This window comes from Anastrepha ludens, chromosome 6 (genome assembly GCF_028408465.1).
Source record: "Anastrepha ludens isolate Willacy chromosome 6, idAnaLude1.1, whole genome shotgun sequence".
Lineage (NCBI taxonomy): Eukaryota > Metazoa > Arthropoda > Insecta > Diptera > Tephritidae > Anastrepha > Anastrepha ludens.
In genome coordinates, this window is record NC_071502.1 from 4,780,113 (window position 1) to 4,797,687 (window position 17,575).

General features: G+C 38.3%; 2 protein-coding genes and 1 long non-coding RNA gene across 4 annotated transcripts; 2 read left to right on the plus strand and 1 right to left on the minus strand.

Moving 5' to 3' along the window:
- Nucleotides 1–1,265: 1,265 nt before the first annotated feature.
- LOC128866180 (anillin-like) lies at nucleotides 1,266–11,377 on the plus strand. 2 transcript variants are annotated; one of them, XM_054106709.1, is made up of 11 exons: nucleotides 1,266–1,543; nucleotides 3,708–4,713; nucleotides 4,780–5,157; nucleotides 5,273–5,540; nucleotides 5,809–5,941; nucleotides 6,073–6,237; nucleotides 6,306–6,536; nucleotides 8,283–8,637; nucleotides 8,693–8,991; nucleotides 9,517–9,768; nucleotides 9,845–11,377. In XM_054106709.1, the coding sequence occupies exons 1-11, from the start codon at nucleotides 1,526–1,528 to the stop codon at nucleotides 10,310–10,312; spliced, it is 3,573 nt and encodes a 1,190-aa protein (XP_053962684.1). In that variant the 5' UTR covers nucleotides 1,266–1,525; the 3' UTR covers nucleotides 10,313–11,377. The 2 variants fall into 2 exon arrangements, with proteins under 2 accessions (XP_053962684.1, XP_053962683.1); XM_054106708.1 differs by having other exon boundaries at nucleotides 1,267–1,543; nucleotides 4,777–5,157.
- Nucleotides 11,371–12,584, minus strand: LOC128866182 (uncharacterized). Its single transcript, XR_008454921.1, has 3 exons — nucleotides 12,455–12,584; nucleotides 12,203–12,377; nucleotides 11,371–12,144 (listed from the first exon to the last, which is right to left on the minus strand). It is a non-coding gene; the product is annotated as an uncharacterized LOC128866182 (long non-coding RNA).
- A 3,549-nt stretch (nucleotides 12,585–16,133) lies between these two features.
- LOC128866178 (uncharacterized) lies at nucleotides 16,134–17,118 on the plus strand. The gene is made up of 4 exons (XM_054106706.1): nucleotides 16,134–16,239; nucleotides 16,437–16,522; nucleotides 16,581–16,803; nucleotides 16,864–17,118. Exons 1-4 carry the CDS (start codon nucleotides 16,231–16,233, stop codon nucleotides 16,987–16,989), a joined length of 444 nt encoding a protein of 147 aa, XP_053962681.1. The 5' UTR covers nucleotides 16,134–16,230; the 3' UTR covers nucleotides 16,990–17,118.
- Nucleotides 17,119–17,575: the final 457 nt, after the last annotated feature.

Sequence of the window (17,575 nt, forward strand, 5' to 3'; positions counted from 1 at the left end):
ATAGATTTGTTCTTTTTGAAAATTGCGCGAAATTGTATATGTATATGCATGTTTATATACTTATATTAGTATACAACATATCTTATAAGGTATATGGTAAATATTACCATACATTTTTTCCTTCATATATAATAAAAAAATTAATAATAATAACATTAAAACAACAGGTATTATAAACAAACTTGGTTTTATTTTAAATTCTTGAAGTAAATCAAATTAATAATAATCAATAAGAAGGCATATGCAAATACAAATACGTGAATTTATATATGTACATATGCGCATATACATACATATATACGCTCACTTAAATAGGAGAGAGCAAGATGTCGAACGTTGCCGTTCTTTTGCTTTGTTTGCTTTGTCGTTCGTTGCGCGCTTTCGCTTGCAGTTCATTCAAGGTAACGGCAATGAGCAAGGTAACGACAAATGAGCAAGGTAACGGCAATGAGCAAGGTAACGACAAATGAGAAAGGTAACACTAATGAGCAAGGTAACGACACATTTTTTCGTGCGTGCAGCCGGCTAAATCGAATTATAAGACGTTATCACGTCAAAATAGTGAAACCTGAAGAATCTAAATTTTTACTTCTTGTATTTTATTTTAAAGCATCATCTAGGCAGGTACTTTGAAAGACCCTTTACAATGCATTCATATTCAAAAAAAAAAAAAAAAAAACAGAAAAAGAAAGAAAAAACGACAAACCCCAGAATAATAGATAGACTACGACGTCGGTACAGAAAGTAAACAAACTAAAAAAGAAAAAAAAAAATAAGCCAAAATAATAGTATAAACACATTGACGACGGTTCTTCATGGCGTCACGGCAGCAAAGTTTTTCTTATTTACAAATTTCGTCGTAAGCCAGCTTCATAAATATTTTGAATGCGGCAGAGACAAGCAAAATAGCCGATTTGGAGGTTTTGCGTTTTTATTTTATTTATTTGGATAAGATGAAATTAAATATGAAGAAACAGGAGCCTGATGTAGTGTATAATGTGTTCATTGAGTTCGTAATTGTGATTATTTACACCAGTTTTTCAATATTGTTCATTTTGCTATGCACTCACAAATATAGCAAACGAAAAGATTTCACTACATAATCAGTTTTATTCTAACCACAAAATGTCAGTGTTAGCTGTTCACCATCCGTGATCCAGTTACCGCTGACCGCTGCACTTCTGTTTAGGGCATTAGTTGCCAAGCAATCATGCGTTTGCTTGGAAATGAAACCTATCTCCACGAGCTTATTGCTGAATAGAGCTGAATTGTAAAATTCAAAAAGCCTTTAGCGCATTCTGTCAACGTGAATTCTCATAAGCCGCGATGGAAATAATTCATCCTTATTCATAAACACCGATCACATTGTTTGAGAAATTCGTCCCTACTTTTGTAAAAGAGAATTGTATAATAGTGAGCGTTATAAATATTCATAAATAATAGTAAAATAATGTTTTTTAAGTGAGTAAAAATATAATTGTTAACATACAGAACAAAGTGCATAAGTTAAAGTTCAAAAAACAAAATGGATCCTTTTACACAGGTAAGAATAGGAATGTGAAGAGAGATTGCTATCTAGTTTACGCCAAAATTAATAAGAAACAGTCGGTATGGGTATCAATCGATGCGTTTTGCTCCCTATAAACAGTTTTTACGTTATTTGATTTCAACTATTTACCAACATTTATCCTTTTGGTTATTTCAACAAGAAGTGCTGTCAAATACCTGAACAGCCAGCAATATAAACACACAATTGAAGGTAATCTTCTTCTTGTTCTGCGTATACATACTGAATGTTTGCGATTACATACAAACGTATGTTGATCTTAGCCATACAGTTGCCAGTTCATACTATAAATGATATTAAATTCGTTCTTTTCGCCAATTGACTTAAGGCCTGTCGACTATTTGATGCTGTCAAGCCAAGTTATTTGTTTCCTGCCAATTACCATATCCTCTTTGATTTTTCCTTGTATCAGCAGTTGTAAAATACTCTTGTTGTTGCCTCTTGAATGGGTCCGAAATAAGGGACTTTTTAATTCCAAATTTTCTTTAGATATTAATATTTGAACTGTCGGTATTTTGTCGGGATATCCATTTATTTATGGTAAAATATTGGTTTATATAAAAAAAAAGCGCCGCGATTTTCTTTACAAATTTTCACTGGAAGTGTAAGCATAAAGATATATTTATTTATATTAAAATTAATATTGTATTTCAATATATATATATAAACACCATATATATATATTTAAGAGATTGTGAGCCCTTATCCTCTGGTTGCTAGGAATGGATTGTGACCGGCTCATGGGTCGCAGGACATAGGGGTACATCTGGGAACTAAGTAGCTTATATATTGGGTAGAGAGACTTTTTTCATGGGACAACATACCATCAAGGAGGAGCTTAGGATACGAGACGTAATTTGTCACCAAACTATAGGGCTACGCCAGCCGAAGTCCTTATTAAGGACTGTACTGGCTGAGAATGCCCAGGGACATTCTCACAGGTCATTGCAGATGAAGCAGCTACTTTGTCATAAGATCCACTAACTCCTCGTGTCGTTTATGCGACCAATCCACTTAACACTAAACCTACCATGGACGGGTCAAATGACCCATTTTAAACTTCTTGTCAGAAGTTCTTAGAAATAACATTATTAAATCGTCGTTTGCCTTCACGACTTTTATTAAAAAATACATCGAATGTATTTTTTTTGCTAATTGTTTTACCGAGAAATATATGTGATCTTAATAATATATATAATATTTTAAAGACGGGTCATTTGACCCACATTGGTAGGAATAGGAATACATAAAGTACCGGTAGGTTTAGTGTTAAATTTCGGCATAACTTCTCGAATGTGCTACTATAGCTAGAAGAGGGTCAGACATCCCCGCTACATTTTGGGTTTATTGAGAGAGCTGCGTGTGGATGATTTACTGTGATGACTAGAAGGCTCAAAATACTGTCGGTCGAATTTAAAGAAGTTACAACAACAACAGACGTGAGGTCGAAATGCTAACCTCATTTTTGTATATCCGATTGCCCCCTTTTTTTAAACTTCTAAATTCTGTTCCTATATGTAGATATATTACTTTGATTTAACTCGCATTAAATTTGTTTTGTTTGCGTCTGGCAGCACTCTCCTTCAGCCATTATTTTGAGCTATTGTTAATTCGGCTGGAGTTAGGAGTTTTGCAATTCGTAAATTGCGAATGAAATTGTTGATTTATGGTACATACAAATATAAAGGGTAATTAAATAGTTTGCGGCTCGGAGGCCGAAACTCATTAAAAGTAGTCGGTATGGGTTACAATCAAAGCGTTTTGGTTCCCATATTAATATTCCAGAAACGGAGCGAAACTCTTTTAAACTGTTCAAAAGTTATTAAGAACGTATGTCCGTAAAAGTGATATTTTGTATCACTAATTATTCATTCAGTATTCCTGACATTTTGCTAAATATTATAAATAAATATTGCAATATTTCTATAACAAGAAAGTAAACAAAAAACGCGCGATGAAAATAAACATTGGCAGATAATGTCTGGTATTGCTATATACTGCACTTCCTAGTTTACGTGTGTAATCTAGAGTCCACCGTCAATTTTGGCAGATACAAATGTTGAAGTAAGATTGAAATTACAGCGAGACTACGTTCCGGAGTTGTAAATAATACCAATTCATTCCAATTTACCTTTCCTAGGTACAAATTCATGTTGAAGAAAAAGATATTGACCGTGAACAAAGTCGCCTCAAATTAGTAACGGAGGAACCTACTGCTAAAATACGCGATTCCTCACGTAGCCGGTTGCAACGCCTTGGAGCTCTTTATGCGAATCCCCACGACCTTTCATCGCCAATACATCGAACAGAGGAGCAGTTCTGTGCGGATTCACCTATTAAAGAAGTTTTCGAAAACAGTGAAAAAAAAGTTAAACAACGTTACGGTAAATTAGCTGAACTGGCTTGCTCCATCAATCAATGGGAGGATGATGTTTCTCATCACGACCCACGTCCTGTCAGTGCAGTACCACCTCCCAAACCAGCTTTACCAAGTAGAAAAGTTTCCGGTATACCGCCAAAAAAGCCAGCCTTGCCAAGTAGGAACACTCTAGGTGAAACGCTTACCAAAGTTAAAGTTCCCACGCAACTGTCTCCGGTGTCAAGTGAAGGAGCCGACAAACAGTCAATTGATGATATAGAACAACTAAAGTCAACCAATACCAAACAATTGACATGTGATCTCCAAGTGATGAATTCATTGGAAGCACAAGGGTTTGAACGACGTGAGTCATCAATCCTAAAACCTGCATACGAATACACAGAAGTGGATGAAAAACAGGCGATGGAGGAGCTAGATAATGAGTTGAAAGTTGATGAAAATAAACCCCAAGTAGTGAATTTGGCTAGTAGATTTTCGAAGGCTGTAGAAGAAAAAAGTAGTGCAGCCCATCCTCTTAAGATGATAAATGTTAAGGCTGGCTTAGTATCCGGACGAGCGGCTGCTTTTGAGCAGAAAACAAGTAACACTCAGCAATTATATCGTCAACAGAAAGATCCAACAGAATTGTCGCTAAAGGAGCGTATGCAATTATTCGAAAGAAACAAAGGGGGCGCACTTATGCCAAAAGCTGCTCTCGGTATGGCACCAAGTATAAGTAAAATTCGACAGGGAGAAGCTGCATTGGGCAAAGAATTAGGTACAAAAGGTGAGATATAAACAGTTTGATTTGAGTTCATGATCGAAACATAAATTTCATTTGTTTTTGCAGTAGCTACTGCGGCCCTCGCGTGCAACAATGTCAGCTCATCATCTTTATTACCCAGAAAGCCAAATGGCGAAAATCCATTGCGAGAAAAAGTGGCGGCACTTGTAGCGAGTACGTCAACAATGGCTGAAAGCAAACTTAAAACCGAAGTACAAAAACAACGACAAGAAGATGTGCAAGTTCGTGCATATCGTTTCAACAAACAAAAAGAAGTACGCGACGAAAATGAGGAGCAAAGTGTACAGTCGGAAACTCTGCAAACGCAGTCTAACGTGGTATCTAGCACAAAACATATAACATCGGCGCCAAGACATCCACACACACCACCACCGCCTCCACCAAAACCCAAAATCATATTGGACGGGACAAAAAAACGTCATTCACGTGTGTAAAAAAGTTTTTTATTTGCATGACGTAGTTTGTTTCTTAAAGCTTAAAAGTTAGCATCAAAGTTTGTTAAAATGTTAAATTGGAACATGTTTTCTCTTTCGCTTTTCAGCTAGCGATATTCTTGATGATGATGAAAGCAAGCGTTCGCGTAAATCTGTAACAGCTGCATCTCTGCGAAATCAAATGTATCCCGCACTATCAGATTTGGAATCTGATTCAGATCGGGACAATGATTGCACGACGGCGACTATACACGTGCACAGTGTCGCAGAGGAGCACACACGCATGCTTGCAGTAACTGCTGAAACTGACCGTCCTGATAGTGATTTTGTTGAACAGCATCAACAACAACAACATAGTAATATTGACGATGAAAGGTGGGCGGACCGTTGTTATACTTGCTTGCTTTGCCTGCTATGCATTGAATAACCAACAAACACTCATTCACTACAAAACATTTTTTAACCACTCAGGACGTGGAAAACTACTCCAATTGAATGCTTAGCTTTACATAATTTAGTGAAAATCTCATTTAAGACTGCTTAAATTTAAATTTAAATTCATTTTCTACTTAATCAAATAAATTTATAGTTAAATTGAAATCATGCATTTCTTCCTTTTCATCTCATATATTATTACTTGTAGTTATATGGATTCAGAGGAAGCAGACGGCAGCAGTATAACCATTTGCAATGGTAATTTGGATCGTGTGATAAAGCAGGTGGTACAAAAGAATCACCGCCAACAGCAACAAGACCAGCAACCGAAACCAGTAAAGGTGGGTACGGCAACAAATATTAAATCGGTGTGCTTAATATAGCGCGTGATCTGGCCGCTGCTTGCATTTTTAATTATTAATCTATTTTCGATCTGTTGTTATGCATTTGCTTAATAAATTGAAATATGCAGGAGGTACGCAATGCTGATAAGAAAGAATTTTATGGCTGCACTGATAGCTCAGTATATTCCTCTGAAGCGTCAGGAGGGGTTGATGACTTCTTGGATGAGGCTTTAGAAGAGTGCGGCGATGATGATAGTACGACGAAGGAAAGCGCTGATGACGTGTCGAGAGAAGTAAATATGAAATACAAATATGGATATATTGAATATTTATTACTTACATATTTTTATGAATGTTTCAGAGTAAAGCCACAACATCCTGCAATAGCTTCTTTTTTTGCAAAACACCAAAAAAATACACCAGCTATCAAACTATATCAGAGGAAAATGATGAGTCGGCATCGAGTTCAAAAGCAGCTACTTGCAATTCGCAACCTGGGAAACCTGTGCTGAGTGTTACTCGTGGGAATGACGACAATACGGTCACTTTGGTGCACACTATCAGCTTTTACAGACGGCAACAGGGCGACAATGTGAATATATATAATAATTTATGATTTTAAATGTTTGAAATAGTAGTTGATTTTATTCCGCCTTTACTCGAAGGCTGACCCTAGCCCTTTCTTGCCTTGGACCAACATAGATAAAGCTAAGAAGAGTTCAAGCTACGAGATATGAGTTAGCACCTCGCTATGGGCTACGCCGAGCTTGCGCACTTATTGGCAGTGTATAGCCATAAGAGATTTAAGCAGCTAAGAAGCCTACCTGAGAGAGTGTACAGACGACATTCATCGGGAGACCCTTACCACCTTCTTAAGCTCCCGACTTACGAATGCCGTTATCGGAGTCCAACCACCACCTATTGCAGACGAAGAGCTCCAGCTTCCCCGAGAGTCCCGCGTAACCTTGGCACAATTACGTTCTGGATACTTTAGCAGGTTGAATTCCTACTTATCCAGAATCGACCCCGACATACTAAACATATGTCCAGCATGTGAAGGCATCCCGCACGACACTAACCACGACAGTCGGTTCTACGTTACCGAAACGACCCGGATTTATATCCGGCCAAGGACTGTCAATTCAGCAGCACTCCCCGTATGTAAGTATGGGGAATGTTTATGCTGCTACAACAACAACAACAACAACACTAACCACCTTCTCACATGCCCCATCAAACCCACTCATCTAACACCTCTCTCCCTCTGGACCCAACCCGTCGAAACAGCTAGTTTCCTGGGCCTACCGTTAGATGAGCTAGACGAAGACGACCGGTAATTACACTACACTGACAGGGCGAAGATACTGATACAACAACAACAACAACCTACCTGAGAATGAATGTCCAGTAGTACACTCACAGGCCACCTACCCCCAGAAACTCCAATGCATCTTCTCGAATGCGATGCTAATGGAAAAAAAAACAAAGTAGACATCATAGCCGGGTACGATCAGAAGAAAAGCATATATGGTAAGCCTACCAAGTTCCATCTTAGCTTTAATGAGGGAACTGTGCTTTGATGTGCTATTGTGACGAATAGAAGATACAAAAGGCATTTAGGTCAAAGTGCAAACCTTTTAATTCTATTCCATTCTACTCGCATTTTTTGCACCCCAGCTAAAATGAAAATTTTCTTAGACACACCAACCAAATTTTTAAGTGTTCTTTCACCTCAACGACAAAAGTGCATTGGCTGATAAAACTATTAGAAAACGAGCAGGGAAACGCGGGTTACTTTCCCGAATGCTGAAGTTGGTTAAACTCGTACTCATTCAGAATAGCCTTTGACATAATCAACATACATATGCCCGACATGTAAAGGTACCATACAGGACACTAGCTACCTATTCATTTGCCCCCATGCCCCTTTACCCGTTCACCTAACAACCCCTTTTGCTTTGGACCTGTTGAAACAGCATACTTCTTGAGTCCATCGTTCGATGAAATGGGTGTTGATCCCCGGTGACCACGCCGTACCGGCAGGGCTTGATGAATTGCTACAACAACAATAACACTAACCACTTATTCACGTACCCCTCTTAAACGCATTCATCTAAGACCTCTCTCACTCGACAGATGAGATTGTCAACGGCAACCGGTGACGTGACTGTGCGGCTTAACAGGGCTTAGTAAACTGTTACAACAACAACAACAACATTTTATTATAATACGAATAATTTCTGCGATGTACAAAAAAATTATCACTCAACTTTATGATGGATCTTCTAATATATACAATTTTAGGTACTAATATAAAATTTCTTAATTTCATTTTAAGAGTGCCAACTCGACTCCAGTGCGTACGGTGTCGCATGAGCGGAAGGTATTACGCTCCGAAATCGCCAGCGCTGCGTGTGAAGCTATGCAAATCGACTATTCCAAGCAGCAAAAGCTGCACGACCAAAACATCACACATAATGAAACGTACGTGGTTGATGGCAATCCATCCGAAGAAACTGAGTCAGAAGATAGCTATTTAGTGCAGGAAAAGATTAAAAAGCTTCTAGATGAAGTCGGCAAACAGCAGACGATAATTGCACAAGCCAGCCAAGCACTGAACTTGTGCGCGGCCACTATAGAATTTTCCGGTTCGACAGAATCGGTCGAGGGCGAGCGACATTTGCTTGTAGCAAGTAAGTTAAAATAGCGTTTAGTAGCCACTTTTTACAACAAAAATTTATGTTATAGCACATCGCCGTGAAGCCTATTTAGCCGAAGTACAACGCCTGCGCGTAGAGAAGTGCTTGAGGCCATTAGGTGCGTTGCGCGACAAGGGCCGTCTCACTGTTAAGGAGATAACCATACCACTGCGTGAAGATTACATACGCAAACTGGCTGGCGATACCATCGCTGGTCATCATTTGGTTTGTTTACTTAAATGCGATGAAAATGTTTTGGCGACGAAAACGATGCCTACACTCCCCGGTCTGCTAGCAGTGAAATTCCCAGATATATTGCAAATGGATAACGTGCACGCCGATTTTAAGGTATGATATTCATTATAGCCCAAAGCCATGTCCTTAGATGCCCTTTTTTGCCAAAGTATTTAAGTTCCTCCCTTCGGCAGCAGAGTATGAAAAATTAAAAAAAAATTTCAGTATTGCAAAAAAAGAATAAGCTACTTTAAACCGCAACTTAAAAAAAAAGTTTTACGATAGGTTTAGGTCCTGATATATAAAAAAAATGCATGCTGCACAAGACAAGACAAGAATAAGCCGCTAAAGCGGTTGGCGAACTCAGATGTTTAATACAGCTAAACCGAAAGTTGCCCCACAGCCCAAAGTGGCAATTCGATATTTTCGAATTTATTCGTTAGGGTTGTTCAGAGTAGTAATTTTTCGAAAATTGAAAAACTTAAAATTGTAGGTAAATTTTTTTTTAAATATAGAAATTTCGAAATGCTCTTAGGTATTATTTTATTTTATGTTCCCCGATATTTTAATTAATTTGTCGATTTGTTGCTTTTCCTTTTATTTCCTAAACAATTGTTGTTTGTTATGCCTTACATTTAGATTACTCTCGAGATCTACGGGATGACCGCCCAACGTGAAGTCCTACCTCACGAGGTGAAATATCATATAAATCGAAATAAAAAGTCCGCTATCAAAACACCTAAAAAGAAGGGCAGCGAAAATCATTTAGTTATGCCACTCGTTCAAAGTCCAGCTGGGCCGAACGCCGTTCGTACTCCTGCTTTGGTGCAGTATGGTTGTATCACTTTTTCCCTACACGAGATACATCGCACGTCTTGGACACTAACCCAGGTATGATTTCTAGATTTACACATTTATAATCTTTTATTTCAACAATAATTTTTTTGTTTGTATTGCCTTCGCACAGGTTCTCGGCTTTAGTCCATTGGAAGGTATGCTACACATGAAAGCCAACTGTCAATTAGCTTTTTTGGTAGAGCATCGCGGCTTTCTCACCATGTTCGAAGAAATTTCTGGATTTGGTGCGTGGCATCGTCGTTGGTGTTATTTAAATGGGAGCATACTTAATTATTGGAAGTATCCCGATGATGAGAGTAAGAAAGCGCCTATCGGCTCGCTTGATCTGTACGCCTGTCGTACGCGAAGAGTAACCATTGCGCCTCGTGATATATGTGCGCGTCGCAACACTATGTTGCTTGAGTTTGTGCGACCCGTGAAAGAAACTGATGTGGAGTCGCTTACTATTGTGCCAAATGACGGCAATACCATTGTACGACAGCTTCTCTCAGCTGATACGCAAGAGGAATGTGTGCTATGGTGCGCATACTTCAATAAAGTCCTATTACTTCTGCAGTCCTCCGCAAAAAAAGCTTAGATCCCACTATCGTCGCAAATAGCACAATCTGCGCCGGTTTTGTCATTGTAGATCTGTACACAACTGATAACTTCCCACAATCATTTTATGAGCGGTCTAAATTATGTATCATCGCAGGTTGTGGCAATTTTTCTCGGTGCATATCGGCCAAAATACAACTGCGACGATAATCGCTACAACACGGTCATACTATCGTGCTTGATGTAATGAATTAAGTCATTTATTTTTGTTGCTTTGGAAATTAAAAACCCCGACACCCATTTTCGAAAAGCTAGCCCGGTGTGCCAGTGTTTGGCTTATACCCTTCGCTATTTGTCTATTGGTGATAACCGCAAAAGCCTCTCAGCTTTTTTTCGCATTGATCCAAACACAATGCTCAGTATCTCGATATATATTCATACATATATTGTATCAAATGCAAAACGTTTTCGTTTTGCACCGTGCCTAAGATGCCATCAACACATCATTTACATATATAAAAATATATATTTTATTATAAGTTGACGTCGGATATAATGAACGCACTTCAGACTGTGGCATTTTAATTCTTTATTATGACAAATAAATGGGCCAAAACCAGTTCGTAAAGTTAACTTACCATCTGTGTTGGTGGAAGACGATAGATTTATAATGCAAATTAACTTGCTAAAACCAGGTCAAAGTATTTTCACTTATATTATATAACATCGGGAGCAAGGCGAATAGTTGAAAATGCTTTTTTTTTATTATGGTGAGGCGATTCGAAGAACTCTTCTCTCGTCCACTTTTTAGTAATAAAAAATCCCAATTAAAAGCAGCAGATCGATCGCTTTAATGAAACGTAAATGATCCCTCAACCGTTGAAAAAGCAACAGAAAAAATTCCAAGTTTTTACTTGTACAACGAATCAAAGGCTGTGAACCAATGAATTGTCTTGGTTGTATAAAGTATTATAATATATATGTATACAAATTTAAATTAATGTTTAGATATTATTTGTACGTTTATTTACTTTCTAAATAAGCTAGAAAATGCATCGAACTCAAAATTAATTAAAAATATACATAATACATAAAACTTTCTCTATTTCGATTCGTTTTCTTCCATTATTGACCCTTATTATGAGCAACATTCGATCTTCGACAGTAGTTCGATCAACACGATCGAACGAATTTTCATTTGGTATTATGGTGCTCATTCGCGGAAGAACAGGACTATTGTAAATTTCGATAGCTCGACGCATTTATAATAGATAATTTTTTCTCAGCTGATACAGCAAATCAAAATAAAAGTGATTGTATTGAAATTCTTTGTTTACAACATTTTTAAAAGTTAAAAAAAGTACTTTTTGTGAAAATTAGTACAACGGAGTTGTGGTTCGACGATTCATCGGACGATGAAAGATTAGTGTAACAGTATATTCCGCTGTTTCTGCAGCACATTGCAAGGTAGAAATTATTTCTTCATTGAATCGTTCTTGGCCATCAGTCTGCAACTCCATTAACCTCAATCTCTCTGCCTTTTGAGACTTTTTATTTGTCCTCGTTTTTCCTGCTGATTCCTCGTGAAGCTTTAAATTTAATTCCGCTTCACTTTCCTCAGAGTTTTGGACCAGAAGTTCTAGGCTGGGATTTGACGGGCACAAAACTGTGAACTGGTCACTGCTACTTGTATCCAGGCCAAATTCCACCCCAGGCGGATTTATGCAGGCATCAAGATGCAGTAAACCGATTATACTTTTCTTCGCTATTTGAAAATCCCTGAAGTTTGTTAGGGCCCCTAAGTGTTGCTCGGAGTTCAGCTTTGTTTTGCGACATTTTTTTCTTCGCTTTTGACTTCATGTCAGCCCATACCTGCCAAGTGAGAATAAAAATGTATTTCTACAAACATCGCAAAAAAACCATTATTAACCTTAATCCATTTTGCTACAGTTCAAACTGGTGGTCCCAAGCAATTCAGCTCCGTTATAAACTCCCATCATTTTTTTTGCTGCTTGAACTTTAGTGCAACTCCCTTTTGCGAATTGTGGGTTCTCTTCCATTAATGCAACCAGTCTTTCTAGTTGCTATTTGGTACGACTTTCGACCTGCATAAAATTAACAAAATTAGTATATGTTTATTATTTTGTTACTATAAAACAATAATTAAACGCAAACAACTTACATTTTAACAATTTTTCCCACAATACGCTACACAATCGAAAGCAAAATTGCATTCGACTCTAAATTCGGTATATAGTACAACGAGAATTTCGACAGGGTTGCACCGCTGATAATACCAAATTGACATTCGATCTTCGACAACCAACTCATAATAGGGGCCTGTATTCGACTCTAAATTCGGTATACAACAAGGTGGATTTATTATAGGTGACAGCATTCACCCAGCTGAATTTTTCGCCGTAGATATGGCTTACGTCAAAATGATATGCTTTGTTTGTATGTATTGGTATGTTTACATTCGTATTGTATTGTATTTTGACTTGATGCTTGTACCAAAGGCAACAACAAATACATGTAGGGTTTTACTTATATGTGGTTGCTGTCACCTATAATAAATTCGCCTTGGTATATAACGAGAATTTCGACAGGGGGTATATTCAGAAACGCATTATAAATGCGCAGTAATTGCAGCGCTGGCAGCACTGCCAATGTGACAAGTGTTGCAATTGATAGATTGGCAGTATTAAAATTTTTCCTGCAAATAATGCGCGACGTTTGATACAAAAATGGTGTTTTGGAGCGCGATGCATTTGCAGTACTGCCATATTTGCATTTCTGAACGCATTGCCAACACTGCAAAAATACGTTGCGCATTATAATGCGTTATTGAATATACCCAGGGTTGCACCGCTCATAATACTAAATTGACATTCGATTTTCAATCTTCGACAACCAGCGAATATCGAAGATCCAATCCAACTCATAATAGGTGCCATTGCTTCCAATACTCGTTCTCACCAGCTCACCACATAGCTTGTTTGTAGCATTTACATTTTTTTGTGCAAAGTCGCGCCAGTTAATGTTAATGAAATGACAAGGCGCAAATGTTAAAACTAATTTTTTCAAGCTTGATATTGAAGATCCGCTACTATAGGATTCGCCACTCTAGTGAGGCATTCACCATATTTCATGTTGTAAAATATATGTAAGAAAACTTCCTTTATTTTTGGAATTGTAAAAAGCAATGAAATAAAAATAGATACAGTTCATGCAAAAACTGTTGTCTCTAGTCGTAAAGTTGTTGAAATCGCTTTATTTTAGTTACTGACTTCAGAAATTTAAAGTATCAGGTCAGTCCATAAGTTCGTGCGTTTTTTAGAGGTGGTTTTAAAATTAGAAAAAAGATGTTTAAAGTATTTATTAATCAATAATATATTTTCCTCCATTATTTACAATGTCTTCCCAACGTTTAGACAAATTTTTAATTCCCTGCTCAAAAAATTGTTTGTCCTTGGAGCCAAAATACGCTTCGATATCCCTTTTTATAGATTATTTTGAGGAGTAATTCTTGCTACTCATATGGGATTGAAGTCCACGGAAAAGGTGATAATCACAAGGTCCAATATCAGGAGAGTTTGGTGGATGCGGCATTAGGTCCCATCCTCGCTCATTTAGCTTGCCTATTGTTTGCCTTGCGGTATGAGGTCTTGCGTTGTCGTGGTGAAACAAAACTTTGTGTCCATTCACTAAAGATGGTCGATTTTGGTTAAGTGCCTCATTCAGGTTTGATAGCTGACGGGAATAATAATCAGCAGTTATCGTCTGGTTTGGTTCCAGAAGTTCACAATAAACAATACCGGCCATATCCCACCAAATAGACAGGAGAATATTCTTGGGGTGAAGGCCATCTCTAGGGGTCGGTTCTGATGTTTCATCTTTATCTAAACTTTGGCGTTTGCGAACAGGATTATTGTAAAGGACCCATTTTTCATCATCCTCATAAAAAATATCTGCCGTTCGAAGTCGGTTTGGCGCGTACACCCTTTTTAGGTGTTTCCCCGAGCTCCTCCTCCAATTTGTGGTGTGCGTATTGATGTTGTTCCACAAATGGAGGGACCTACAGTTTCAAGCCGACTCCGAACGGCAGATAATTTTATGAGGAGCTTTTTCATGGCAGAAATACACTCGGAGGTTTGCCATTGCCTGCCGAGGGGCGTCCGCTATTAGAAAAATGTTTTTCTTAATTTAATGTTAATGTTTCACCGAGATTTGAACCAACGTTCTCTCTGTGAATTCCGAATAGTAGTCACGCACCTAATATTTCGGTACGGCGGCCGCCCTACACTTAATTCTCATAATTTAAGCGGATTAGGGGAGTTTTCGAGGGCAACTTTGCCGAAAAACGACAGTTAATATCTATTGTGAATGATAAATAATGCAACTTTTAAAGAGAAGAACAAGAAGGAGTGAATGCAATGCTAGTTTGCACTAACCCGTTCGAAATTAAATTAATCGTTTTAATATTTCGGAGCAGTTTGAGAAATGGTAATTTAAGATTTTTTAAATAAATAATTATTTCTAAGTATCAGGGCAGCTAATACCCGCATTTGTGTCCTGCGATCTATCTTTTACTGACAAAACTATCCAATAATATCTGTCCACTAATCCGCTTAACAACCGTCCGCCATACTACAATTTTAATCGGAATTAACTTCAGTCTCGAGGAAGGGTAGGACCAGGACTGATAGTGCTGACCACACTGCCTTTTCGCCACGCACAACGCACTCCAACGAATCGAAGACGACTGCTGAGCCGGCTTTCGGGTTGGTATATTATCATGAACAGCTGAAGAGAAAACTCTCTCCTCCAACGTGTGCGGGGGTCCCTAGGAGGGATGCCTAGGGCAATCCGAAGCAGTAGGGCGTAGAACCCCGTCCGACCTTTGATCGGAATATGCTTAGGGCACCAATTAGGGGATCGCTTATCGTCCGGACAGTACCTGGGAGAGACTATGTGTCCACTCTGAGTTCTATCATATATGGAACCTCTGGGATCGTGTCTTTTCGTCGGGTAGTTTGCGCTAGGCCAACGGACTGCATCGGTACTGCAGAAGGGTCACCCATGTTGGAGAGGCCAGTTTGGAGATGTCAGCCAAAGACAGGTACAAGTCCTACTGTGTTTTGAAACCAGAAGTTTTGCTTTACTTTCTGAGCAATTTCAAGGCAGATCATCAACACCCGTAAATCCAGAAGCGTCTGTCTGATAATGAGCGTCTCTCTGATCTGCGCCTGATCCAAGTGGGACGGGGTAAAAAATTCAACCTAATGGACTTACCTCCGGCAAACCTTATAACTTTTGTTAATAGACAAGCAGCGATCAAGGCACTGACCTCAGTGCACATCAATTCAAGATGTGATAAGGAATGCAGGAGGTTGTTCCTGTTTACCCAACAACACAACACCAGACTTTGTTAGGTTTCCGGTCAGTCTGGAGAGCGCCAAATATCTTGGCTATTATTTCATTGACGGCCTGGGAAATTTGCAAAATGTCTCACTGGTGGGACTAGTCACCTTCTTAAAAAGATCTAAGTGGTTTAAGCAACTTAGTTAAGTGATGGTAATCAAATGCAGGGCCTTAAACCACACGTTTACCTCAAACCGCTCATACCAGTTCGACTAGTTTATTTTGTGCTGTTGCTTACCACTTAATTCGCTGGCATGTCAAAAGTGTTCTTAGTTGTTAAAGCTGCTAAAATGCAAATAAAAATTGTATTCAAGTTTGATGCCAATTTGCAAGTGTGCGCGTTGGGTATTGAAAGCCAGGTAGCGTGAAAACAAGGCGAATTCAGGTACCAGGTCAAGTTATTGTGAATAATTGTCAATTCGGAATAACACATACCAGTCGTGCCAACTTGCATTCACAAATTAAAATATTTTTGGGTTTGGCAGCACTTTCCCTTCTTTTTTTCTTTCCGTTCTGTATATCAGAAAAGTCAAGATGGCTGAGGTAATTTTCTTGCTAAAAATCTTAAAAAATACTTATCATCCGTGTAGAAATTGTGTTAATTTCTACAAAATGTGAGAGTAAATTTAATTTTGGATGTGTTAATGACATATACTTCGTTAGTGTTTCATTTTAAATGATCAATCCACAATGTAAAAATTGTTCTACAAAATATTGATATTGTGTTTCCTTATATGCAGGTCGATGAAACTCTTAAGAAGAAGCGTACCTTCAAAAAGTTCACATACCGTGGTGTGGACCTCGACCAGCTGTTGGACATGCCCAAGTAAGTTATTTTTGATTGAATTGTATGGAATTGTTCTAAACCCTAATATCTCTTATAGCAACCAGTTGGTTGAATTGATGCACAGCCGAGCACGCAGGCGTTTCCATCGTGGTCTGAAGCGTAAACCAATGGCTTTGATTAAGAAGTTGCGCAAAGCCAAGAAAGAAGCTCCCCCAAATGAGAAGCCAGATATTGTGAAAACTCACTTGAGAAACATGATCATTGTTCCCGAAATGACCGGTTCCATTATTGGTGTATACAACGGCAAAGATTTCACACAGGTAATTAAGATAATGCTTTCAAAAAATATAACCACATATTGACTTTGTATATTATTTTAGGTTGAAATTAAGCCTGAAATGATTGGCCACTATTTGGGAGAGTTCTCACTGACATACAAACCCGTCAAGCACGGTAGGCCCGGTATTGGTGCCACCCACAGCTCCAGGTTTATTCCACTTAAGTAAATGCAACATGGAAAAGGGATACTACGAACAGTTCTTACCAATGCATATTGCATTGTGTTGTTATTAAAGTGGTGATCGTTGCAAATGATACAAATAAAGGGAGTTTACGTTTTTTAAGGATTCACAAGACACCTTTGATTTTTATTTATAAAGTGTTAGATCGTTGCTTTTAGATGTTGTAACTGCAAGTGTATAAAACGAGTGCATACAAATTCGGTTTAATGTTCAGTTTTCGAGGAATTGCCGATTGCCATCAATGTAACTTTACCGCAGTTAGGATGGATTCGGAGCGAAATAGGTGTCGATGTGTGAATAAAAAGCTGTTCTCCCATAACTTCGAATGAAGTGACAGTACCTGGCCGGATTTCAATGGGGGTCGTTCCAGTAACAAAACGAAAGTCAAGGGAACCGGCTATTATACTACTACTACTTCAATTGAAATTTGTTTAGGAAATTTTTGAAATTGCGCTATTTTTTGGAAATGATAGATATTTCACATCTCTCCTGGCTAATATTATTTTTTTGATACACGGAAATGATCAATTGGTTGAAAAATTGGCAAACTTCCTGCTTTAATACTGTTTAT

Coding starts and splice junctions, on each gene's coding strand:
- LOC128866180 (XM_054106708.1), top strand. Junction 5,942..6,072: donor AGCAACCGAAACCAGTAAAG/GTGGGTACGGCA, acceptor TGAAATATGCAG/GAGGTACGCAATGCTGATAA. Junction 6,537..8,282: donor GACGGCAACAGGGCGACAAT/GTGAATATATAT, acceptor TTTCATTTTAAG/AGTGCCAACTCGACTCCAGT.
- LOC128866178 (XM_054106706.1), top strand. Junction 16,523..16,580: donor CAGCTGTTGGACATGCCCAA/GTAAGTTATTTT, acceptor TATCTCTTATAG/CAACCAGTTGGTTGAATTGA. Junction 16,804..16,863: donor ACGGCAAAGATTTCACACAG/GTAATTAAGATA, acceptor ATATTATTTTAG/GTTGAAATTAAGCCTGAAAT.